The sequence below is a fragment of the Orcinus orca genome, chromosome 1, assembly GCF_937001465.1.
Source record: "Orcinus orca chromosome 1, mOrcOrc1.1, whole genome shotgun sequence".
Taxonomy (NCBI): domain Eukaryota; kingdom Metazoa; phylum Chordata; class Mammalia; order Artiodactyla; family Delphinidae; genus Orcinus; species Orcinus orca.
Window position 1 is genome coordinate 211,602,803 of NC_064559.1, and position 25,935 is coordinate 211,628,737.

At 61.4% G+C, this 25,935-nt stretch overlaps 1 protein-coding gene and 1 long non-coding RNA gene across 3 annotated transcripts in view; one reads left to right on the forward strand and one right to left on the reverse strand.

Annotated features, from left to right (window-relative positions):
- Positions 1-24,211, reverse strand: part of SKI (SKI proto-oncogene) — a 59,121-nt gene extending 34,910 nt beyond the window's left edge. Inside the window, exon 1 of the mRNA XM_033432720.2 lies at positions 23,122-24,211. Coding sequence (XP_033288611.1) covers positions 23,122-24,090 — 969 coding nt within the window. The 5' untranslated portion in view covers positions 24,091-24,211. The remainder of the gene's footprint in view (positions 1-23,121) is intronic.
- LOC125961747 (uncharacterized) lies at positions 3,755-4,397 on the forward strand. 2 transcript variants are annotated; one of them, XR_007472715.1, is made up of 4 exons: positions 3,755-3,890; positions 3,927-4,059; positions 4,096-4,203; positions 4,276-4,397. It is a non-coding gene; the product is annotated as an uncharacterized LOC125961747 (long non-coding RNA). The 2 variants fall into 2 exon arrangements; XR_007472716.1 differs by lacking the exon at positions 3,927-4,059 and having other exon boundaries at positions 3,808-3,926; positions 4,060-4,203.
- Positions 24,212-25,935: the final 1,724 nt, after the last annotated feature.

The following is a 25,935-nucleotide window of genomic DNA, read 5'->3' on the forward strand; positions in this document are numbered from 1 at the left end:
AAATAGTCATAACAACTCTGAAAAGGAACACAGCTAGAGAGTGAATATCACCTGATTTCAAGAATTATACAGCTATAATAATCAAAAACAGCACAACATTGATATAGACAACTCGACCAGTTGAACATAAGAGAGTCCAGAAATAAATCCACACACATATGGACAACTGATTTTTGACAAAAGTGCAAAGATAATTCAGTAAAGAAAGTATAGTCTTTATAACAAATGGCACTGGAACAACTGGTCATCCACATGCAAAAATATGAACTTGGATGTGGACCTTGCATCATTCCCCAAAATTAACTCAAAATAGATCACAGACCTAAATGTAAACCTGAACGCTACAAAATCTGTGGAAGAAAACAAAAGAGATGATCTTTGTGACCTTGCATTAGGGAAGATTTCTCAGCTAAAACATCAAAAGCCCCGTCCAAAAGAATCAACTGGTACACTGGAGTTGATCAAAATGTTAAAATTCTACTCTTGAGAAGAAAAAAAGAAAGAAAAAAGAAAGCCACACTATGAAGAAAAAAGAAAGCCACAGACAGGGAGAAAGCTTTGCAAAGCATAAACGTGAAAAGGGACTTGCACTCGGAATACATAAAGAACTCGCAAAATTCACCAATAAGACAACAACTCCACTTAAATAACCAACAAATCTTGAACAGACACTTCACCATAGAAGACACACAGACGGCAAATAAGCCCACAAAAAGATGCCCAACGTCATTAGGGAAACGCAAATTAAAACCACAATGAGATACCCCTCCACACCTGTTAGAAGGGCTGAAACAAGAGAGCAACCACAGCAAGTGCTGGCGGGGTGGCGGGGATGCTGGCGGGGATGCTGGCAGGGATGCTGGCGGGGATGGGGAGTGGTGTGGGTGCTCTGGACCAGCTCGGCGTTTCTAGAAGGGCAAACCTGCACACAAATACACGACCCAGCCATTCACAACCTAGGTGTCTACACAAAGGAGTGAGACGTGAACGTCCCGGCACAACTTGTAAAGGAACGTTCCTGACAGCTTTATGAGTAACGGCCAGGAACTGGAAAGGATCCCAAGCGTCCGCAGGTGAGTGAAGAAACAAACTGTGGCAAATCCGTACAATGGAGCAAAACCAAACCAAAAACCCAGCTACTGACACGACCACACAGGAGAATCGCGAGACAATTACGCTGAGTGGAAGAAACCAGACCGAAAAAGAGGCAAATCCATCTAGAGTGAAGGAAGCTGCTAGGTGGCTGCCCGGGGTGGGGATGGGGGGACAGGCCGGAGGGACCGCCAAGGGGCACGGGACACTTCGCGGGTAAGGGACGGTTTCTTCACCTTGACTGGAGCAATGGTTTCACGTGTGTACACATTTGTCAACGTTATCAAACTGTACGTTTTAAATATGCACAGCTTATTATGTTAATTATACCTTTAAAAAGCTGCCTTTAAAAAAACTATACAGCAATTATCCCAACTGGAGCTTTTATATTCCAGGACTCATTTGTTCCACGGCTTGAAACAATTCCCAGAGGTCAACGACAAGTGTTAACTGAGCAGCAGAGGCCACCATTTCGTCTGCGGTCGATCCCACGCACATCCTTTTCCATCCCCAAAAGATTCGCAGAAATGCCATGGCCATGCATTCAAGTCATTTCTTTGTCCAGATGAGGAACCTGCGAGCACTTCCTATAAAGGACAAACCGTATTTTTGGCTTTTTTTTTTTTTGGCTTTTTGGGGCCTGCGTTCTCACTCCAGCTGCTCCAGGCTCCCACAAAAGCAGCCACAGGCCCAGTGGATGCCACGGGCAAGGCCGTGAGCAGATACAGCTTTATCTACATAGACGAGTGGGCTCTGGCCTCAGCCCAGGGCTTCTCCCAGGGGGGCCCAGGGAAGGCGTCACCTGGGAACTTGTAAGAAATGCAAATTCTCAGGGCCCACCTCAGATCTAGGAATCTGAAACTCCGGGGGTGGGACTCACAAGCTCGTCACTGAAGAATTCTGAAGCCCAAGCTCTAGAGCCACTGGTCTGGAAAACCGGCAAGAACGATGGACTGAAGCAGAGGCAAGAGTGAGCACTAACACAAAGCTGCAGCCCGCACTCCGCAGGAGGCCCTGGGCCTTGGGCGGCCGGTGATGAAACGTGTCTGCTGACTTCGCCACAGGAGAAGATCTCAAAAAAGGAGAAAGGAAAGCGAGACGTGTCCTGACAAACCTCTATTACTGAACAGCTCCTGCTGGTTCTTTTCACTTCTTGACAAGGAGTTTTCAACCCACTTTTAAAAGGCAATTCCAAAATTGTCTTGGTTCACATTCTCCCTTGACTGCCTCCACTTGACACTCGGGGATGATTAAACCTCAGAACGAGGGGTCTGAGTCATTCCTCCAAACATCAGTCAAGACCACACTCAGCCGGAGACGCTGAATGCAAGAACTTCAAGGGCGGTGAACCCTGTGTAGACACGTGTGCACACACATGCACACACACACTAGCAAGAAACAAAACACTGCGAGAAAACAAACCCTGGTTATCCGAGGGTTGCTCTGGTTAAGTCACAGATCACTGGCAGTACCGCATCGTCCTTTTTAAAGCAGCTCTTTATGCTCTTCCTTCCCGAATGCTTAAAATGCCAAAACCTTTTGCAAATTCAGTGAAACTCATCAAGAAGATGGAATAATTAAAATGCGGAACGAAAGAAAACCAGTTTCAAGATGGAAGAACAAAGACGCTTCAACCCCGCCCTCCTCTCAAAACCCGCCAAAGCCCCCACCCTCCAGCGAAGGAGCACCTGCGCAGGCGGGAGGAGGCTGGGCCGGCAGCGGCGGCCAAGGGCCACGGGCCACGTGGACAAGCGCGGGGTGCGAAGACGCCAGCGACCACGGCGGGCAGAGAGGACGTTTCTCGGGAGCAACATCAGGGGCTCATCTGCAAGTGTGTCCGCGGGACAGTTCGGCAGACCCTGAGTGCCCAGCCATGCCACCCCACCGCTGCCCATCATGCTTCCCCACGACGTGAGCAGACGACAAAGAACCACCAGCGTGGGGAAAGCCGAGGCCCCAAAACCAAAGGGTTTCGAAGGAAACCGCCGTTAACATTCCTGGGGATAACAGACAAGATACTGCATCCATGAAACGAGAACAGGCGAGCGCTTTCACAAAAGAAACGAAGAACAGAAAAAGACATATTAAAAATTAAAATCACAAAACCCAAAAGTCGACAGGCAAAAAAAAAAGTATTAGATGAGAAAGTGGAAGAAATCCCCAGAAATGACACGGAGAGAGGCCGACGTCCAGCCGGAAGGTGCTCCAGAGGACAGGAGAGCAACGGACCAACAGCCGGGACTCGCCACTAGGAACCTGCAACCGGGCAGACGGCCCGCGCCAGGCCTGCCACAGTCACCTGCCTGATGCCGGGCTCAGAGGGAAGAGGTAGGGCACACGCCAGGTCCGGCACCTCAGTCTCAAGGAGGGGGACAGCACCTCACAGGGGAGCAGGAAACAATGACCAAGCCCAGGACACAGAACGGACAGGAAGTGAGGTCAGGACGCAGGAGCTACTGCAGACAGGAAGTGAGGTCAGGATACAAGACCCAGAGCAGACAGGAAGTGAGATCAGGACGCAGGACCCAGAGCAGACAGGAAGTGAGATCAGGACGCAGGACACAGAACAGACAGGACGTGAGATCACGACACAGGACGTAGAGCAGACAGGAAGTGAGATCAGGACGCAGGACCCAGAGCAGACAGGAAGTGAGATCAGGATGCAGGACGCAGAACAGACAGGACGTGAGATCACGACGCAGGACGTAGAGCAGACAGGAAGTGAGATCAGGACTCAGGACCCAGAGCAGACAGGAAGTGAGATCAGGACTCAGGACCCAGAGCAGACAGGAAGTGAGGTCAGGATGCAGAACCCAGAGCAGACAGGAAGTGAGGTCAGGACGCAGAACAGGACGTGAGATCAGGATGCAGGACGTAGAGCAGACAGGAAGTGAGATCAGGACGCGGGACCCAGAGCAGACAGGAAGTGAGATCAGGACTCAGGACCCAGAGCAGACAGGAAGTGAGGTCAGGATGCAGAACCCAGAGCAGACAGGAAGTGAGGTCAGGATGCAGGACGCAGAACAGACAGGACATGAGATCAGGACGCAGGACGTAGAGCAGACAGGAAGTGAGATCAGGACGCGGGACCCAGAGCAGACAGGAAGTGAAGTCAGGACTCAGGACCCAGAGCAGACAGGAAGTGAGGTCAGGATGCAGGACCTAGAGCAGACAGAAAATGAGGTCCGAACACATCCGCTGGCTCAGGGTAAACACGTCCCACAGTCACAACAGTCAGCACGAAGGGTGGATTTATCCAGACCTGAGATGCAACGGCATGGGCAGGCCTGGACGGGTGGCAGGCACAGGTGACTGAGAAACACGGGTCAACAGAGGATAAGCCGTGAACCAAAGGAAGCCCCTGCCCAAAGCCAAGTGGAGAGTATAGGACAGGGTCACTGGGTTTGTGCCTTCGGCTCTTTAGCCATGACCCCAAGTGACAGTAAAGGTAAGAGGATGTCCACATCGTGATAAGAACTAACATCAAACCCTCAAACCCCAAAAAGACGGAGAAGTGACGTCCGCGTACCTGGGGAGCAGGGGCACAAGCCCGCATCTTCCACCACATTACAAAGTGGGCCTTGCTGGGCAGCATGTGGCTAAAGGTCACCTGTGCCCCGCAGCGGGAACGGGCATCTGGAGGAAAAAGAGCCCCCACGGCTGTGTCCACCCACGACATCCCGATCCTGCCTGCGAAGGCCGAGCCACAGCCAGCGTCAGCCGGCCTGGACCTTGAGGACGTCGGAAGCAAACAGAAGATCCCGACTCAGCTGCCCCACCCAGGGCGGCAGTGACAACCAGAAGTGCACACAGGACTGTCCGGCAGCCAGAGGGTGCGCGTCAGCACGTCTACGCTGAGCACCAAGGAAATCAAAATGGACAACAGGCAGACAAAGACCCCGAGCTTTCCACGTGGCGGCTCCTGGGGGAGGCAGCACCGCTTCAGGGCTACTCAAGGGACAGGGAGCAAGGAGAAGGACCCCCGGCGGGTGGGGCTTCCCAGCCCCCTGTGTGCTCCAGGATGGGCTGGAGGGCCTGGGCCAGCTAGCTCCTTCCGTCAGCACCAATCCTGGAGACAACTCCATCCATCGCTGGGCCCACAGCCTGATGCTGCCTCGTCTAAGGGCAGAGGGGCCGGCAAGGGGCCGGGGGGAGGGACACAGGCCCGCCGGCCAGCACTCCGAGCAGGTGCATCACGCTGGTCGATGGCCCAGGCTATACGGCGGACCTTCCCGACACTTCAGAATCAACAGCTCGAGATGAACAAGAAGCTCCCACGTGGATCAGAAAGTCTCGGAAGAACTTTCGAGAGAGGTCCCCCTGGACCCACCTAGAGACCACCTAGCAATGCACCTGGGGCACCTGAAACAACGCAGCACAGCTCAGGACGGCGCCAGGCCCGGCAGCGCACACACACTACAGGACCGCGGCCCACAGAGGACTGGCTGCCTCCACTTGTGGCACCTGCGGCCCTTCCCTGACTGCAGAGCGGGGGGACCAGCGAGCGCAGTCACCTCCTGTGGCAAGGGCAAGCTGCGTGGCCAGGCAGTCGCGGCGGGGCATGCACGGGGCCCGTCACAGCAAGCCCTGACGTGGATCAGCGGGGCGGGCGTGAGGCTTCCAGGAGAACGGAGCACCTCCCGCCCCGGCAGCGAGCGCTCCGCCCGCAGGGTCCACCTCTGCCCACGACGGACAGGCGCCACCAGCGCTGAGCCCGGCCAAGGCCTTTGCCGACGGGTCGCCCCCGCCCCTCACACCCCTCACGCCACCTGGCAGCTGTGGCGCTCCTTCCCACTCTGGCTGGGCTCCCCGGGGCCACATGCCCTCCAGCATCCAAATGAGGGCACCTTGGTTCCCTGTGCGCCACACAGAATCCGACACCCAGGCGGGGCGCGGAAGGGGCCTCAACTAACGACACCAGGGCCTTGAGCAGCAGAAAGCACTGGTGCGGCCCGGCCAACGGCACCACGCACGAGGCCGTTGTGCCCGCTGCTCAGGCACACGCCATCCCCCGGGCCCGGCGGCCAGCGGGACGCACAGCAGGGCCACCTGCTCCTGCTCTCACGCAGCCCATTTCTGCCTCCGCCTCTGCCTCACCGTCGGGCTTGGAGCGTGTGGCTTGTTTACTGAGAAACGCACACGTGTGGGAACGCGTCCCCAGGGATAAAAGCGAGGCCCCTGGCGGGACAAGATGTGAATGCAGGAGGGCTTGAAGGAATTGAGGTTCACAGGCTGTCTCCTCAAATCGCCGTCTGAGGACAGAGCCGCGATGGGTCCTTCTCCCCTCACCGGAGGCCTGGCCCCAGGGATACACAAAGGATACGTCAAGAGCAAGCACACACACTGACTCGGGGGCCTCACGGGGGAACGCGAGGGCCCCGGCCCCGGCACGCCCACGCTGGCTGACTGCGGGGGCCGGAAAGGGTGGCAGGGCTCGGCCCATACCCACGCGCTGCAGGTCGGGACGGGCGAGGCTGTGCGCCACGGTGCACGGTGTCCCACGGCACAGCCAAAGCAACTTGCACCAAGTCGGGCCCTGAACATCCATTCCAGTCAGGCCCTCCTTGTTCTCCTGTGAGGCTCAGTACTTACAACCTTCTGCTGATAGGCTGGACCCACTGGAAGGCTCTTCTGGCAGAGCTGGGCATCGGCCCGACACCGGCCTCAACCAAGGACCCCGTCCCGAGCTCGGAGGGGCTGTGGGAACACGGGCCTCGTCCTCTCTGGAGGCACGCGGACCATGCCGGAAAGCCGGGGGCAAGGTGCCCGTGGCCAGGGGCCAGGCGTGTCTTTGAGCTCCGTCTTCTTTTTGGGCACAAAGCACTGACGTGCCTGCCCTTGGATTAACATTCTGGCAACTCTCTGTGGTCAGGAGCTCACACGGACGGAGGCCCTCGGCAGGTACAAAGCACTGTAGCCCTAAGGGACCCTGCAAACTGCTCCCTGGGAGGCTGTATCCCCAGCACAGGGCCTGGAACCTGGGGGCCTCCCCAGCCGCACAGCCACGGGGCACCTGTCTGGAGCCTGGCCGCCCCTACACAGCCCAGAAGAGCTTCAGAACATCGGGCCATGCCACGGGCGCGAGCTCATCCTCGATCAGCCACTACTGCTCTCAAAACACTCTCATCCTTCTTAGGGTAGCTAAAATGAGTCAACCCCTTTTTTTTTTTAATCTTACAGGGCTTTCAGAGATTTGAGGTAGGATAAAGGTTTGCTTTCCAAATGGGGAAAAAAGGGACGTTTTTCAATTCTCCCCATTCCACCTCAAACCGAAGTGACAGGCACCTGGAGGCCGCGCTGCGCACCAGGCTCCCTGCCCTCCTGACCCCACTCGCCCAGAGAAGGACACAGATCCAGGCGCAGGAACGAGAGGACGTTCTGGGCAGGGAAGAGTGTGAGCGAGCCCAGCGCACGGCGCACCTGGGCACAGCCCAGGGTGGAGTGGACACAGGCACAGAGACGGCCTCTGGGCTCAGGGACAGTGAAATGTCAACAGACGCAGCCCCATGGGAGGCCCCCGAGACACGAGCCACTGGGGAGGAAGCGGCTGGGTTCCATCCATAACCCCTAACAATGAGAAATGGAAGACGGCCCTACGTTCACGTGCAGAAAGATCATCTGCCGTCAGCAGTCACCTTACCGCTGCCCGACGTGAGGCAACCCCTACCGAGACTGGTACCCACCCCCCCGGGCTCTGGCTTGGGGGCAGGCGCGTCCACATCAAGGGGCCGCATCTCAGACTAAACCACCTGGTGACCCGGCTCCCTGTAAGGGAGCCGTCAGGAGAGGATGGGCCACACGCTGCCATGAGGTGTGGGGCATGGCGGTGGGGGGTGGGAGAAAAGCCATCAGGAGGGACCGAGTCCCAGTAGGTGGCCAAAAGAGGGACAGTTTAGGCATCAGATAATGGCAGAACGATTGGGACACTGAAATGGGCTGAATTTGGTGACACCAAGCAGCAGGAGGGGGAGGGAGGGCAGAGCTCCGTGAGAAGCAGACCGGCCACTGTCGCGGGTCAGGCAGCATCGCAGAGGGACAATGAACCCACCAGGAGAAAGTTCACGGGGACAGGATGCTGGCAGGGTCTAAAGTCTGCCCACAGATTACTTATTAACCATGGAGGGAAAAGGCAGACCCCACTCACGACAGTGATCAAAAGCTGCCGTCCCCAAGGCGAGGCAGACTCTGAGCCTCCTGCAGCTTCATGATCCCGCCCCAAACGCCACCTGACACCGACCAGGAGACACGCCAAGGCACCCCGGCTGGAGATCCACAGGACGGCTCCCGCCCTGCAAATGCAGCGTCAGGCAGGACCAAAGGTGGGGAGGAACTCAGGAGACGGCCCGGAAGAGACGGCCCAGGGCGCATCCTGGCGGGTCCCCGGCAGAAGCAAACCGCTGTGAAAGGGCCGAGAGAGATGACGGGCTCAGGACGGGCAGCAGCTGGGCCCCCCGGTGGTCACACACCCAAGGACCACAGTGACGGGCACTCCCTCCAGCACAGCAGGCGTGAACCTTGGTGAACCTGCTCTCAAAGCTTCACTGCAGGTTTGAAGATTTCTTAAAAAGTCCCAAACCAAGGAGACGCAGCAGGCTTACCAACGGCAGCAGCAGCCACGCCACAGAACGAGGACACGGGATCGCGCACCAAGAACGGGCCCGGCGCTCTGGGGACGCCCAGCTCGCGCAGGGCAGTGACCGCCTGCGATATTTAGGCCGCGCTGAGTGATTTTTCTAAGACGGACCCAAAGGCGTCGTCAGAAATCAAACAGCATGAAAAACCTAACTCTCAAAATTCCAGATTTCCTGAACAGTAACAAACATGGTTATAAAAACAAATGTCAAATTCCAGTTCAACTCTCTGGTACAATGATCCAGCATCCAGCACATGAGGACCTGGACCAACAAGGAGCAGGGGAATGGCGACGCCCACACCCCACACCCCCGGCCCCTCCGAGACCCAAGCCCCTGGCTCCTGCCGACAGGAGATGTCTGCCCGTGACCCCGCCCCACGGGCTCCTCCCTCCCAAGCCCCCAGCCCAACAGCAGCAGGACAGGGAAGGAACCTCCCTAAGCGGGTACACACTCCCTTGCTTCCACCGGAGAGGACCGCTGCTGGCTTGTCTACCCAAATCACCACTCGAAGAATCACCCAAAGTTGTCCCACTTGAAATCCCATCCCATGAGCCTTGCTCTGAAACAGAATGCAGGTCTTCCCTCCCGCCATGGGGCCACGTGAAGGTTGAACTCGGCAGAGAAGGGACTCCCGCAGCCCGTCACCGGGCACCACCTGCTGGCATGGCTGAGGTGGGCAGCTGAGCTGGCCCACGCACGCCCGGCCTGCACACAGCCCAGGGGCCCCCAGGACACGGGTGGCTCCCAGCCTCCCAACAGGACCACACGCAGGGGCCCAGGCCAAACGCACCACTACACCCCCCACCTCGGACCCCACCCCCTGGCAGTGGGCTGAGAACTTGCAAGTCCATCGGGGTGGCCAGCATGGGGCACACTGACCACAGACGGCACAGGCCCCGGTCCACCCATGAGCCCGCTGCTGGCACAGAGAGCTGTGGCCGCCTGGCTCACCGTGTGCTCTGCCCACAGCACCTGCTGGCGCCCGCCCCACTGGCCCGGCTAGCTGCAGGGAGGCCACCGTGCCAGCCCGCTATGCCCACACATGGCCCCAGCTGGGCTCCTGGGACGGCTTGTCAGGCCCGCTGCCTCCTGTCAGATGCCCCGGCTTTGGAAAGAGAAAAGGGTTGGGGCAGCCGGAAGCTCACACACGGTGCTGGGCCTTCATCGTGACCGACGCAGGGGTGGGCACCCCACCACCCCACTTCGCAGGTGGGGACACCGAGGCCCGAGGAAGTAACAGGGCCTCAGATCCGAGGGAGAGACTGGCCAGGCCAGGATCTGGGCCCGGGAAGCAAGTGTTTTTCGGTTCTTTGTTGTTTCTGGTTTTGTTTTTGGTAAAGAGACAATGTTTTATTTTTTTAATTTTTCGCCGCAGCACACAGCTTGTGGGACCTTAGTTCCTCGCCCAGCGATGGTACCCAGGCCCTCGGCAGTGAGAGTGCAGAGTCCTGACCACTGGACCGCCAGGGAAGTCCCAGGAGTCAGGTTTTAAGAATCCATGCCCCTAACCACTAAGCTAAACTGCCTCTCTAAGTTTCAAGAAACTTCTACTTGACCAGAAATACCAAAAAATTATACTTACTAGTACTTGCACAGAGAAGATGGGGGTGGGGGGGAAAGGTTAAAATCAGATCCATATACAGTGATTTCTGCTTCACTGTGGGCAGCGGAGAGGCCAGGGAGAGCCCGCTGAGAGATTTCCAAGTCCTTCTTTTCTTTAACCCAAGCACAAAGCGCCACCCTCACTGCGGTCACTGCAGGCCACGCCCAGGTTCCCACCACCGGATCTTCCCTTTGAGTCCAGCCAGTGGCGTCACCCCACCCAGTGGGCAGACTGGGCGGTATCTGCAAAACAACAATCAAGGACCCTCCTTTTGAGAGCCAACGGCGGGCCGCACAGCCCCACTACCCTGTCTCTCATCCGCAGTCAACAGCTAAGACAAAGCTGGACGGAAGAGCAGACGGTGACCTCGGCCCCCCAGGTCCAAGCCTGCGCCCCCCCCTGCAGGAGGCCAAGATGGGGGTGTCTGGAAAGCAAACATTGGGGATGGTCCGGGTCATCAGCTCAGGCAGTGCAGCCCCGGGGCTGGGGTGCGGGCAGCGGGGCACGGCCGCCCCGGCCAAGGCCACCACCCAGGCCCCAGGAGCCACCCCATGACCTCAAGGCCCTTCGGGGCTCCAGGAAAGGGATGCCACCCCCACCCCCACCCTCACCACCCACACCTCCACAAGGTGGCGGAGCACAACAGCGAGTGGCCCACCCGGAGGACCCATGTCTCCCGGGCCCCCTGTTACCGTGGCCTCCTGAAACCAATGCCAAACTAGTGGAAATCACGGCTGGGGGCCGGGCTGGGCCCAGGGCCACGAGAGGGGCACGAGCGCCAGCCACGCGGAAAGCGGTGTCCGAAGGTAGAGGGAGGACACCAAGGGGCCAGCGGTCCTGGGCTCGGGCTCCTGGGCCTCCCAACTGTCCTGGAGCCGAGCCAGGTGGGGCTGCAGGTCCGCATGCTGGCCCCCGAGCTCGGCGTCGGCCGCCCAGCTGCCCAGGAGCAGCTCTGACCTTCCTCCCAGTCTCCCGGGAAAAGTCAGCGTCCGGCCAGCGGGCACTCCTGCCCCGAGCTGCCCCCAAGCTGTCCAGGGCAGGGGTGGGTGTCCGCCTGCTCTGGGTCCAGCGTGCCACCCACATCTGGTGACACGCTTAAAAGGTGGAGACGCGGTTCTCTGTGTGGGGAGAAGCATCAGTTTCAGAGAGTCCATCACTTCCTCTTACCAGAACTTTCTCCAGAAACTGAGGCAGGAGGCAGACTTCACAGAGAGAAGACAGCCTCACGCCAGGCTCGCCGGGCCGCCCCTCGGAGCCTGACACGCTCCTGCCCTGCCCTTCTCCACCCCGGGCCGAGGCCCGGCCATCTGTCCAGAGCCTGGCCCCGACCAGGGCACACGCGCAGCAGCCCTCGCAGAGGCCTCCCCAGGACTAGAAGACGGCCCGCGCGTGGTGGGCAGAGCCACCCCCGGCCCCTGCAGGCTCCCTCCCAGCCCCCACGAGCCGGGCACAGCGCGGACACCCCATCACGGACGACGTCTGCATCCAGGTCCGCCCGCCACGCTCCACCGTGAGACTTGCCGGCAGCCCCTCCTCCAGCAGGTCACTACCCCTCCCACTGTGCCCGGCTGCACCAGAGTCTCTGAGGCACGTGGGGTCTCCTTGTACAAAGATGGGTGTCCAGCCACAGTGACAACAGAGGGGTGACTGAAGCAGCCGACAAAGCATCAGACTCCAGAAAAGGCAGAGCGCTCCTACAGCTGAACAAGGCCAGACAAACAGCCCGGTTCAAAAAGGGCAAAGGACTCGAACAGACCTCTCTCCAAAGAAGACACACGCACGGCCAACAGGCTCACGACAAGATGCTCAGCATCACTGATCATCGGGGAGCGCGAGTCACAGCACAGCAAGACACCACCTCACACCCGTGGCCGCCATCAAAAAACAGAAACCAGTGTCGGCGAGGATATGGGGAACCCGGGACGCAGGTGCACCAGTGCTGTGGAAGGCAGTATGGAGGTCCCTCAAAAAGCAGACACAGAATTGCCGTGTGACCAGCCATTCCACACGTGAGAACGTGCCCGACAGAACTGAAGGAAGGCTAAACCCACTCACAACAGCACGATTCAGCGTGGCTAAAACATGGAAGCAACCCAGGTGTCCATTGTCTGATGACAGATAAACAAAATGTGGTCCGTCCATCCAGCGGAGTATTATTCTGCCTCACAGAGGGAGGAGATTCTGACACCTGCTCAACGTGGATGGACCCTGAGGACACGATGTCGAGTGAAATAAACCAGACATAAAAGGACAAATTCTGTGTGATCCCGCTTCTGTGAGGTCCCTGGAGAAGTCACACTCACAGAGACAGAAAGTAGGAGGGTGGGGCCCGGGGCTGGGGGAGGGGTGGGCAGTGAGTGTCTCATGGGGGCAGTGTGTCAGTTTGGGAAGATGAGAAAGTTCTGGAGATGATGGTGGTGATGTTTGCACAACAGTGTAAACGTGCTTTAATGCCACTGAGCTGTGCACTTAAAAAAAAAAATGGGAAATTTTATGGTACATATATTTCACCCCACACACCAAAAAACCACGTATAAGAAGAATTACAGAAAAAAATACTAAAAATAACAAAATGGCCGACTCCATTAGCAAAAAAGGAATCAAGAGCTATTCACCCCTCACATTAACAAAGCTATTCTGAATGACGGTAACCTAACGTTGTGAGAAGGTAGGAACGTGGGCGTGTAACTGGCACACCGTTTAGAGAAAGAATTCTGGTAACAAAATCTAGAGCCCTTAAAAAGGGCCTACACCCTGCGGGGGTCAGAGCCTCCTGAGAAATGCCCAGGACTGTGCACGCAGATTTAAGCACGCGCAGTCACCCCACGCGACCAAAGATACCAGAGAAGTATAGAGACACATCGTGTGCGTGAATAATTAAATGAAAGAAACAGGCCAGGGAGCTCGCTCTGAGCCACCAAATCTCCTACGAGAAACTCACCGGAAGTCCCAGGCGTCTGAGGAGATGCACTTGCGGTGACACTGATCTGAGCCACCTCAGGACCCAGGCCCTCCCCTCCCCTCCCCGCAGGGGCCGGTCAGCCAGTACAACCATTTCAGAAAACAGCTCAGCATGACCTCTGACCCAGCACAGCCCGTGCTCCAGACACACGTGCACACGCTTGCACCAAGGACGCTCCACACTCCTGTTCGCAGGCATTCCCAAGTCCATCGACACAAGAGTGGGGACAGGCTGGCCAGCAACCAGGCCAGCAGACCGCGCGACAAGACCCAGGGGGAGCCAGCAGCCTCGCTGGACACAGGTCCAGACACGGGGACGTTCAGGATGGTGTCCTGGGGGGGCAGGAAGCAGCTGGCAGGTGTGCATGACTTTCCGTGCTACCACGCGCGGCTGTGCTGAGGTTTCTGCGAGGGATCCGTGGTAAGATGCTCCCTGAAGCCTCACTTGTAATAACAAAAACGTGGCCCAACCCTCGGATGCAGAATAAACGCCAGGACCCTCAATACCACAGATTACTCGCAAAAATGCTAAGTGGCTGTAAACACGCACAGACGTGCACAGAGATACGTGCACACAGGGGCGTGTGCCCAAGGGAGGGCTGTCACCCACTCGCAACGGCGGCCCCGGATCCTACAAGGCCCCCGCAGGGGACTGTGTCTGAGACGGCGGGGATCCAAACACAGGCCGGGGACCGGCTGGCACTAAGACATTCTCGACGATTTTGTCAGACGCACTAATGGCAGAGTGGTGGTGATTTTCTCCAATTCTGTATCTGTTAGACGGCTCTTGAAACACTTAAACATGAAGTGAGATAATGCCTGGGGTCTGCTTTTAAAGAGGAGGAAGGAGGGCTTCCCTGGTGGCGCAGTGGTTGAGAGTCCGCCTGCCGATGCAGGGGACGCGGGTTTGTGCCCCGGTCCGGGAAGATCCCACATGCCGCGGAGCGGCTGGGCCCATGAGCCATGGCCGCTGAGCCTGCGCGTCCGGAGCCTGTGCTCCACAACGGGAGAGGCCACAACAGTGAGAGGCCGGCGTACTGCCAAAAAAAAACAAAACAAAAACAAATAAAAAGGAGGAAGGAGCTAGATGAAAAGAAACGAGTAACACGATGGCACGTGTGGAACCGGGTGTGTGGCTGCGTGAACTGACCTCCCGACTTCGGGGCACTCTTGAATCTCCCAGTTTATAAGTCACAGACATGTCACCATGGCACTGAGAGACAAGCGCTGGTCCCCTCAGGCGGTGGGCTCTGCTGGGCAGGATTCTGTTCCACTCACCCCGTAGCAGCAAAGGCACAGGCCCAGGCGGCTCCGGAGCGTCTGCGACTCTCGCGAGCCCCAGGCACGGCCTGCGCCCCCATCCCTCCGCTCGCTTACAGCCGCCGCGGGGCCACGCTGCAGGGCTGCCTTGTGGAGTCCCGGCCACACTCCTCAGTCCCGGGGACCCCAGGGCCTCTGGCACGGGGACGCATGAGAGAAATTGCAACACAAGTGTAAGTGTTTAACAGAACGTTTAAAAGCCTAATTACGTACGTGATGCGTGAGAGGCCTCCAGCTCAAGTAGTTAAATCCCGAGGGGCACTAAAAACCACGGGAGACCCCCCCAAGTGACTCAAGACCACCTCAACAGCAGCAACAGGAAAATGAAAGCAAGTTCTCCCCAAACAGGAGACTCCAACCTCCCCTGCAGGACACCCGCCCCGCGGCAGAGACTGGACACAGGGCCGGCCTCGGGCCGCACTGTCGGCTCGGTGGGGGGCGGCAGGAGTGGAGGCCTTCTTCCTCGCCGTGGGGAAGGAGCGCGATTCGGAATCCCCGGGCCCTCACGGCAGACAGGGATGCCGGGGACCCAGCCCGCAGGGGTGCCAGCGCCGGGCAGGGCAGGGGCCGCGTTCTCGGTCCTCTGCAGTCGCACCCGTCGGCACATAGCCCAGCCCCAGCTCCACTGCAGGTGGCCGGACCCCGGCTGGGAGGAGGGTCCTGAGCGTCCCCCACCGGGGAGCCCAGGACCCCGCACGGCCGCTCAGGCCACGTGGAGCACAGCTTACCTCCTGGAGTGACGCGGGGCCAGCCCAGGGCCCACCTTGGTCTCACAGCCTAAAGAGCTTTATAAATGCAGAAAAGACCCACTAGGGTCAGGCAAGCTAGGCGACACTTATTACATACAAGGATGTTAAAAAAAAATCACAGTTTTGATAGTTCTGCAAAAAAAAACTTAGCAAATTTACAACAAAACTGTCAAGTAATTAAGGCTAGGCACTTCACACATGAACTTAAACTGCTAATTAAAATCCCCTCGCTTAATTGACTACATTTGCATATCATTCAACTTGGGAGTATAATTTTTTTAACGGTTTGGGCAACGTGGTTCGAACGCCAGGAAGCGGGAGGCGGCAGGTGAGGGGAGCCAGCAGCCCCAGGCGAGACCAGGGAGGGCAGGGCTGGGACCCCCGGGGCTTCACGCCAGGCCTGGGGTCCCCACCCCAGGTGCAGAAGGAAGTCAAGGCCAGCAGAGACCCCCCGCCCCCAAGGCTCCCCCTTGCAGCCCAGCACCTCTACCTTGCCTTGACCTCCGGCGGGGAGGGGCCAGGGGATTCCAGAACTACCCATGGGACACATGCACCTGCCCCTCCTCCAGGGGCAGCACAGCGGCCCCCCGCCCCATCTGCCCCAACTCCGCCAGGAGCTCACGGAGCACCAGCCCACGGTTCCAGAGACACACCCGCCCCACAGGGGGCGACGTCTTGGAGTCAGACAACCACACCCGCCCACACCCGCCTCCCAGCCCAGCCTCACTCGCAGCGGCTGGAACACGAAGCAGCGGGGCGCCGAGGCCCCACCGTCTCTAGGGCCCGGCCCGCGCCCAGCGGGTCCACATGAAGACTGTGCACCTTGCCGTCCACGGCTGGACCTGTGGGTCCCCGTGTGAGGCACCCCAGCCGCACGCAGGGTGAGAGGGGCTCTGCAGGGCCAACGGCCCGCCCCTCTTGTTCCAAGGGTGGAAGGGCAGCAGTGAGTTGATCCAAGAGGAGAACGCCGGGCAAACAGGAACGCGTCCACCAGGACGGGCCGGAGGAACCGTGAGCACGGCCGCGACCCCGGAGAGCGAGGAGGTCGGGTGTGAAGGCAGCACACGCGGCCACTGGCCAGCTCGCCTGTCACTGCCGCTGCCACGTGGATGCCTCACCCACCCACCGGGCCTGAGCCACGAACCAGGGCCACGGCAACATGAAAGAACCCTGAGGTGTCAGAGAACAGACGTGGACCCAGGAAGCAGGCCACTCACAGGCCCAGTCACAGCCCCACAGGCCGTCCAGATACCCCCGGCCTCAGAGCCAGGTGGGCTGCCGGCCTCCCCAGGGCTGTTGGCAGTGGGTGTGGCTGGGACGGCCCATGATGTGGAAGTGGGCTCCCATGCTGGGGTGGTTTCCTGCACACGAAGCGGGACAGACCCTCGGCCCTCCCGGAACACGCTACGTGGCGCAGGAGAGGCACGGGGGCGCCCCTGCCCAGCTGGGAAGAGTGGGGTGCGGAGAAGACCGTGCCGCCAGGCCCAGGTTTTGGGCAGGTCCCCAGGCACCAATCACAACCACCTGGCTCCTGTGACGACGTGGCCAACAGCTCCTCGGGGGCTGAGGGAGGCCAGCGCGGGCACACAGGACCACCTGACATCCAGTGGCTGACCCCAAAATGCATCCATCGCCCCCACCTACAGTCCTGACATTCAACCCAGTTCCACGCTGCTGGCCACGTCGCGGGGAGCCTACTTTCAACAAGAGATGTTCCTTTCGAAGTAGCCCACCAGCATCCCAGCAGAAGACACGTCGGGGCCGACGCCACACGAGACCTGTCCAGGGAGAGCGTCCCTCGAACCCCCCATGCAGACCCAAGCAAATGTGAAGCAGGGCGAGGACGCCCGACACCTACAGGACAGCTCTGTCCACTCCCGGGAAAGCTCCCCGCTCTCTCCTTTTCTAGCCATCCACAGCCAAGCTGCCAGTAAACCTTGACGATTAGTGATTTCATGCCTCTATGAGTCATTCAACGAGTATTTATTCCAGGGCCGGAACTGGGGACCCAGCCGAGACCAACACCCCCCCCATGAAGCCGACAACACAACCACAAACACACAACCCCAGAGCCGGCCGCAACAAGGGCTCCCCGGAGAGCCCAGACCGCGGGGCAGGCCTGACCGCTGCGGGCTGCGCGGCCCACAGAGCCACGCCAACTTCCTGAATTATCTGTAGCTGCAAAATCAAGAAGTCGCAGTGTTCTTTGAGTCTTTCTAAATCAAAAATGTAAAATCAGAGGAGACGCAAACGCCAAATACCCGACAGCGTCCTGTCTGCTCCCCCGGCCGTCCCACTGCGCTGAAGCAGGGGCTTCTGGAAGCCAGCCCTGCGTTCACAGACGGCAGCATCAGAGCTGTGCTCTGCTCCCCCCCTGCCCTGAGGCTGCATGGGGGCCCGGGCCACGCTGGCACAGGTCACACCGTGGACACACATGCAGCCCAAGACCCCGCCCGCCCCACTCCACTCACACGGACACACGGACACCGTTCGCAGTGCTAACCCAACTCCGACCAAAACCAGCTTCAGACCCCACCGCGTGGGCCCCACACTCCCGGAAACGACTTCCCGTCCCTTCTCTGAGGCTCGGATCGGCCCTCATTAACCCACGGATGCGTGTGGCCCAGAGCCCCCGCCCCGCGATCTCAGGGCCCAGCCCCCCTGGACTCGCCCCATCGCCCCATGACCAGTGGGCAGGAGGGAAGGAAGGGCCCTTGGAGGAATGGAGCCTTCTCCCTCTCCCGCAGCTCTCACAGATCTTAAGGAAATAATTCAGCCTCTGTATTTTAACTCAAAACAAAGAAACTTCTAAAAAACATTTCAGTTGAAACTTGCATAATTCTTCCAGTGGAGAAATCCTCCCGAACTTTCGCAATCCTTAGAAAGAGACACATTATTGCTGCTTGTGTAACAGTCTCCGGGCCACAGAGAGTCCGGCCGCCGGCCACGGACACCTCCCGCCAGACAGCCGGGGCGCAGGGCCCGGAAGCACCGCCTCCCCCAGGCCCTCCCGGCGCCCGGCGGTCACCCTCCCCAGACTTCCTCGTGGGCCTCGCCTGGCATCTCAGACAGACGGTACCCAGACGCGCTGCAACGAAGCGTGGGAGCCACTGGCCCTACTCTCGAAGCCCTGAGCCGACTGAGGGGTCCTGGGGGGCAGGAGGGTCGGAGGCGAGGGCCACTCAAGGACCCTGCTGCCCCCAGAGAGACGAGGGCCCCGCCCAGCTCCAAGGAGACGTCCTGGACATCGGCAGGATGGCTGAAGACGGGCAGACGTGGCCCGCTCACTGCACAGAGACTGAGGGCCAGCCCCCCACGCCTTCCCTCCCTCACACACGGCTGACCACAGGGCTCAGGGCAGCAACCAGAGGCTCCTTAAGCTGCTGTTTCCCTTCTGACAAGGCCCCGGCCTCACTCTGGGGCCTTCGCGCTGAGCACCAGACGGACCCGCAGACCGTCCTCCTGCACAAGGGGTGGGGCCCGTCCAGGAGCCTGGCCTCGCATCATCGCCCGATGGCACCCCGCCTTCTCAGCTGAGCGTCCAAGGCCAGGGAATCACCATGGAGCCCCATGAAAACCTCGAGCAAAACAAGTGGACAAAGGGACAGCCGAGGGACTTCCCCGGCAGCCCAGGGGCTAAGATACCCGCTCCCAATGCAGGCGGCCCAGGTTCGATCCCTGGTTGGGGAACTAGCTCCCGCACGCATGCCGCAACTAAGACCCGGCGCGGCCAAGAAAAACAGATAGATAAACAGATAGATACACAGGTAGAGAAATAAATACCTTAAAGAAAAAACAGGACAGCCAAACCTCACATCTAGGGCCAAACCTGACGGCATCCGGTGAGCACAGCCCCCCCATGAGAGAGGGAGTGCCGGGAAAGGCATGCTGGCCAGAGTCCCTTCCAGCCTGTCGCATGCTCCTGACTCCATGCCCTCCCGTGGCCATTTCGGCTTGAACGCACAACACGCAGCCCGCTTAGAGGCCCAGATCTCCCTCCACCACAGCCGCAGCCGATCCGCAACAGACACCAAGAGACTCAACGCTCCTCCACGCCAACAGCCCGGCCGGGTCTCTACTTTGAGGAAGCACTGCTCTCTGACTAGAGAGCCGTCATCAGGTGACGCAGGGAAACCGTTCCAGCGCTAGGAATTCAGACAGACCGCACCGTGGACGCTCACACCACACACCACGGCGACCATCGGCCCACGAGCCCCTGGTGTGCAGGCAATTCTACAAAGAAGACTCCTGCGAGGACTCAGCGTCTGAAGGACAGGGGCCAGCGAGCGACACCATCCCCGGTCTCCGGTCTGAGAAGCGGGACCCTCCGAAGGCACAGCAGTTCCCAGGAGCCCGTTTCTTAACCACACAAGGAACGGCCAGGCTCCAGCCCTGGGGAGACAGCACACCCCCGCCCCGCCGCCTGCTCGGCCCGCGAGGAGCCCTCCCGCGGAACGAGGGGTGCGTCCCAGGCAGCAGCCAGGCTGGCAGCACCAACGTCCTGCCATGACTGATAGCAGCCGTACCGTTAAAACACCAGTCCAGTTTGGTTCAAACGCCATCAGATAAGGGACAGAGCCAACTGGGCAGAAGAAAAGGGGAGGGGGCCATGGGAAGGCTCTGAGGCCCCCATCTCCTCGCCACACGTTCCCAGCAGCAAAAGGACACGTCCTCGCCCCGCCTATGACCTCATCACTTAAACACCCCCCAAAAAACACTGCCAATGGCCGCTACTTACTACAGTCCCCCTTTCACAAGTGAGGAAACTGAGGCAAACTTGCTCAAGGTCAGGCAGCTAGTGAGGAACGGAGCAAGGGACAGGGCGAGGACATGGGAGCAGCCCCGTGGGGCTCCACGTTCAGACCCGCCCAGCGCGGGACACCAAGGACAGCAGCCGGGGCCCCGGCAGCCCCAACAGCCGTAGGACGGCCGAGAGCACATCCTTGGGGCCCCCGTGGCGTGGGGGGCATCACTGAGAAGGGCCCCGGCTGGCACACATGGACGCGCCACCTTCAAGGGTTTCCAGCTCAGGCTGGAGCCCCGCCCCCCCACTCGGTCCCACGCTGGGATCGCCGCCCCACCGCAGTCAGGCCGCAGGCACGGCAGGGCAAGAGAAGGCCACTGGGCACCAGGACCCCACGAGAGTCCCTGGCCCCCGCCCACTGCTGACGGCAGAGGACCCGGGCGACCCCTAGGCCCCCGGCACCTGGAACACACTTCGGCTCACTTCATGGCCCCGGCACCCAAGGCCCCCACAAAGAGCGCTGCCAGCACACTCTGTTCCTCTCTGCCCTCAGCCTTGGGAGACCAAAAACATTAAACTAAACTACGAGAAAAGTGAAGAAATCAAAACACAACCCGTGAATAATTTGTCGAGCAGGGAGTGGGAGGGGTGAACAGAGGCGGGCAGGGCGCCGGGAGGGGGTCTTCCCAGGCAGCTTCTTCCAGAACAAGCAGGGTCTGGGCAGCCATGGGTCCCCCTGATCCTGAGGCTCAGACCCCCCCTTCTCATGGGTGGGGTGTCCCTGGCATGTAGACAGGCTGTGCTGGCGACTTCTGGAAAGGACCACGCACCCCAGAATTCCCAACCGCATAGTCACAGAGAGAAGGCAGTGAGCACAGTCCCGGGAACAGGATAGGCGGCGAGGCCGGCGGGAGGAGTGCCCCCCGAGGTACAGGAGTGGCAGGAAGGCACAGGAGCGTGTGAGCGGCCAGCCAGCCACACGGCCGAGGCCCGGAAGGAGGGACACCGGACCGCCGGCCCATACCACCACTGCGAGGATAGGCCACGCTGACACTTCGGCCTGGGGACCCCAACAACCACTTACAGCGACCACATCTTCGTCATCACGGGGGAGATTTTTTTAACGGTGAATGAGCTTTCTGAGCGGCGCTGGGGGGAGCACAGAAGGAGAAAGGGTGGTGCTGACCATCTGTTGAAATCACCAGGCACGAAAGCCCCCTCTGACCTCTTCTCTGGGACTGTGGCTCAGGGGACGGTCCTGCCTTCTCACCTGGCAGTCCCTGGGCCCACAAGCTGAGCCTACGGACACCCATGTCCAGAAGAGCGGAGCCTGCTGCAAGAGGGCTGAGGCCCGGGTCTGCAGCTGCAACAAAGAGCCCACCCCAGGAAGACAGCCACAAACATACACGACCCAGATTCGGACACAGACACAGACACACACCCTGTGAGACAAGCCCCTCTGCGTTCCACCCCGGGGTAAGCGACCCACCACGGGCTTCCCCTGTCGGCCAGAACCCAGCACCACCTTGCACACGGGGCTCCCTCGGGCCACGATGGCTGTCAAGGGGGCAGGCACCCCAAACAGAAAGGCCCCCAGTGTGCAGGGAGTGCCCACCATGCCACCCAGAGCCAGCTTCCAGTCTAAAACGAAGGGCCCGGCCAGCCGGCCGTTCCCAACAGCATACTCCCCCACCAGCGCTGCCCACTCAGACTGTCCCTCCCGCCCAATCCCAGCCCCATAGTCTGCAGACAGCTGCCACCTGGGCGCCAGCCTAGCCAAGGGCAGAAACACCACAAATCCACAAACGCACACGGTGGCCCCTCTGAGCGCAGGCGACAGGCCCTCACTTCCCCTCCCCTCCTCCGCTCCCTGAGACTCTGACACTCCGCTGGAGGGGCGCCCAGAGAAAACCGGGCGGGAGCATCTATTCACAGATTTGGAAAAAAAAAAGTTTGATGCAATAGCTGAATTAATTAGGCCTCCCAAGAATAGCTGAGCCAATGCAGCATTCTGTGTGTGCAATTTAATAAGCCTGGATATTTAAAAGAAAAGTTACAAATACTCGGGGAGAGGGGGGAGATGTCACAGAAAGTTAGCGTGGACCCCACTGAATGGTTTCGGCGTCGAGTGGCCCGGGAGCTGCCAGGCTGGATCACACAGATCCTCCGTCTGGCAAACAACAGGCTAGGCCAGCGGCCCTTCCCCGCGGCACCCTTCAGCGTTTCAGAGAGAAGGAGAGAAGGAAACGTGCACATCCAAAACAAATCGCAGGCCGGCGGCTACCCTGACACTCGGGGCCCCGGGTGCCCGCTGACCAGTCCCCGAGCCCAGTGCCAAGGGGCCCTCGCCCCCACACGGGGGACTCTGGGATTCACTCCCTGGCAGGCCAGGGCAGACACACAGAGCTGGAGTCGCCGAGTCTCGGCCCCCTGCCACCACGGCCTGAACACCTGGCTTCGGTTTAGTGTCTGTCTCCCAAACCTTCAAGGCACAAACAGGCCCTGCCCGGCCAAGTTCTGTCTGCTAGGACACAGGGGCAGGCGCCCCTCCGTGTGCCAGCCCGGGAGCGTTAGGGCCAGGGCTGGTCCCTTCCGCCAACTCGGCCTGGACACCTCCTTGGGCCCCAGGAAGGCCTGGGCTCCCGGCTCCAGCCTGGACGCGGCCGGTATCAAACTTCCCAGGACTCAGGGCAGAAGAGTCCGAGGTCTGAAGCCTGCCCCTGCCGGCCCAGCTGGGCACCGGCTATGGGCCTCAGGAAGGCTTCACCCACCCTGGCCAGCCCTCGAGGCCCCCAACCAGGCAAGCGGCTTGTCCTAGGAGTCGGACGGGAGGACCTTCCTCCCAGATACATGGCCATCTACGGGGACGCCAGCGCCACCCCAAATTTCCTTAAAACCAAACCAAACCCTGAGACATGTAGGGGAGGCAGAGCCCCTGACCCAGGAGGAACCCCCACCCTCTCCGCAGCCCGCCCTCCTACTCACTCCCCGGGCCCGGCCGCGGCGCGAGACACTCACCCGGGGCACCCGCCGCTTGTACTTGTTGCCGTAGTCGAACTTCTCCTTGACGTCGTCCAGACAGCGGCCGAGGCGCGCCTGCTCCTCCTTGCCCGTGTAGTCCTGGCTGAGCAGGATGTAGGCCCGCCAGTTAGCCGAGTCGAAGCCCCAGTGGCAGGTCCGGTTCTCCAGGGCCTTGTGCGAGTGCACCACGAACTTGTGCGGTGGGTACATGAGGCGGCAGTCGAGGCACTGGATGCAGGCGGCGCTCGGGCTGTTGTAGAGCTCGGGCACCAGCAGCCCCTTGCACTTGCCGAAGCACTCGTGGTACACGCGCACGCTGCGCTCGCTGAGCTCCAGGCCCAGCGCCAGGCTGGCCGCCAGCTCCTTCTTGCAGGGCGGCGGGTAGGCGCCGCCGTACAGCAGCGCGTTGCACAGGCGCTCAGCGTCCGTCTTGGTGATGAGCCCGCACGAGGGCGCCGAGAAGGGCAGGATGCCCATGACTTTGAGGATCTCCAGCTGGTCGGCCGTGCAGCGCGAGCAATAGATGTGCAGCTCGTCGCACACCGAGTTGATCTGCTGCAGCGAGAAGTCGCGCAGCACCGAGTTGAGGATCTGCGGCAGACAGAGGCGCTTCTCGCCGCCCACCACGAAGCACGAGATGGTCTCGCCCTCCAGCACGGTCTCGCAGCGCTCTGTGGAGCGGTCGGACGGCATGAAGAAGGGCCCGGGCAGGACGGGCGGCGGCGGCTGGATGGCGGGCAGGTGCAGCACCGGCGGCGGCTCGGCAGCCGCGGGCACCGGCGCCGGCACCGCAGCCGCGCCCGCCTCCTTGGAGCTCTCCTTCTTGTAGGCCTCCTGCGCCCAGCGCGCCGAGAAGGCGGCCGGGCCGCCCAGCGAGCTCATGGAGCTCAGGTGGAACTGCTCCAGCGTCTTCTGCAGCCCCGGGTGCGGCTGGAAGCCGCCGCGGCCGCCCGCCGCCGCCTCCATGGTGCGCTCCGGCTCCCCAGGCCGCTCCCGCTCCCGCGCGCCCGGGCCCCCGCGGCCCCCGCCGCTGCCCCGCGCGCCCCGGCGGCGCCCCCGGCCCCGGCCCCGGCCTCCCCCCGCCGCCGGCTCCCGGCCGATCACGGCCGCGGCCTCGGCCTCGCCCGGCGGAGCGAAGGGGAAGGCGGGCGGGGCGAAGGGGTCCCGCCGCTGGAGCCCGCCGCCGCCCGGGCCCGGCGCCACATCCACGCGCCCCGCGCCGCGCCCGCCGCCGCCGCCGCCCGGGCCCCCCGCGCGCCCCCCGCGCGCCCCCCGGGCCCTAGGCGCGGGGCATGCCCCAGCGCGCGCCGCCAACGCCAACGCCAACGCTCGCGGGCCCGGGGCTCGCGGGGGGCGCGCGGGCAGGTGCCGGCGCCGCGAGGCGCGAATCGCCGCGGCGACCGAGGCCGAGGGGCCCGGGAGGAGCGGGGGCGCGGGCGCGGGGCCCGCCGGGCCGTCCTCGCGCGGCGCGCCGCCGCCGCCGCCGCCCCGCTCCTCCCACCGCGCGGCGCCCGCCCGGCTCGTCCCGGCGGCGCTGGCCGGCCGCGTCGCGCCCGCCGCCGGCCTCCCGGCCCGGCCCGCGCCCACCCCGCCGCCCGCGCCCGGCTCCGCGGCTTGCCCGCCCGCCCGCGCGCGCGCGCGCGGCTTCCGGGACGGCGGAGCGCCTGTGGGGCGGCCTCAGACCGCGGCGGCGGCGGCGGCGCGGGGCTCGGCGTACATCCTCCCGGCGGCTCGCTCCAGCTCGGACTGAGCGCCGGGCGCTGAGCTCACGCCGCCGCCCCGCCCCGCGCCCCGCCCCGCCCCGCGCCGCCGCCCCGCCCCGCGCGTCGTCTGGGGCCGCGCGCCCGCCTCAGCCGAGCGCCGGCCAGGAATGCGCCCGCCCCCCGGTCCGGCTCTTCCAGGAACGCGCGCTCCCCCCGCCCGCGCTCGGCGCTCCGCCGCACTCGGCCGTGCTTGAGCCCGCCCGCCGGCCCGGGACTCGGGCCCGCTCGGCTGTGCTCGGGCACGCCCGGCCGCTACTCGGCTCCGCTCGGCTCCGCTCGGCCCCGCCCGTCCGGGACTCAGCCCCGTTCGGCTCCGTTCGGGCCCGCCCGCCGGAAGGCCACTCGGCGGGGGCGGTGGCGGCGGCTGCGCCCCGGGTCCCCCATCCGGTGGCGGCAGCTTCCTGCGAGGCTGCGAAGGCGCCCGGCCCGCCGCCGCATCGCCGCCAGAGCGATGACCACTCCCCGTATCGCCGTCAGAAACCCACACAAGGTCCCCACTACAACCGCAAACCAGCTGAGTGGCGGACGGGACGGGGCGGCACACCCTCCACCGCCCACCTCCCAGCCCCCGGGGTCCCCACATAGGCGACGGGGACGCCAGGCCAGACGATCCACGTCCCACATAGGACAGGGACACCGAGCATCACGATGTGGGTTACTACACACGTTGGGATTACAGCACCCTGGAGACCCCACACGGGACACAGACATCATGCAGCCTGTTCTGGGGACCCCCAAGCGATGCAGGCGCGACACAACACCCCCAAGGGATGACTGGCCTCAGGGCCGGCCACCCCATGACCCTGCAAGGTGGTCCCCCCACACAGCCAGCGGCTGGGCCTCCCACCAGTTCCAGGGCAGGGCTTGCATCCAGGTCGCCGCCAGGCCCAGGCCCAGGCCCAGGGTGGGTCTGCAGGAACCTGGCTCCTTCCAGCCCCCTGCAAGCTGGCACGACCCTTACCCTATAGCCCCCGGGCCCAGAGAGCCATTTATACATCTGCAGGGCGCCCAGGGCATGGCCAGTGGGAGACCCCACTGTCTGTCGTGG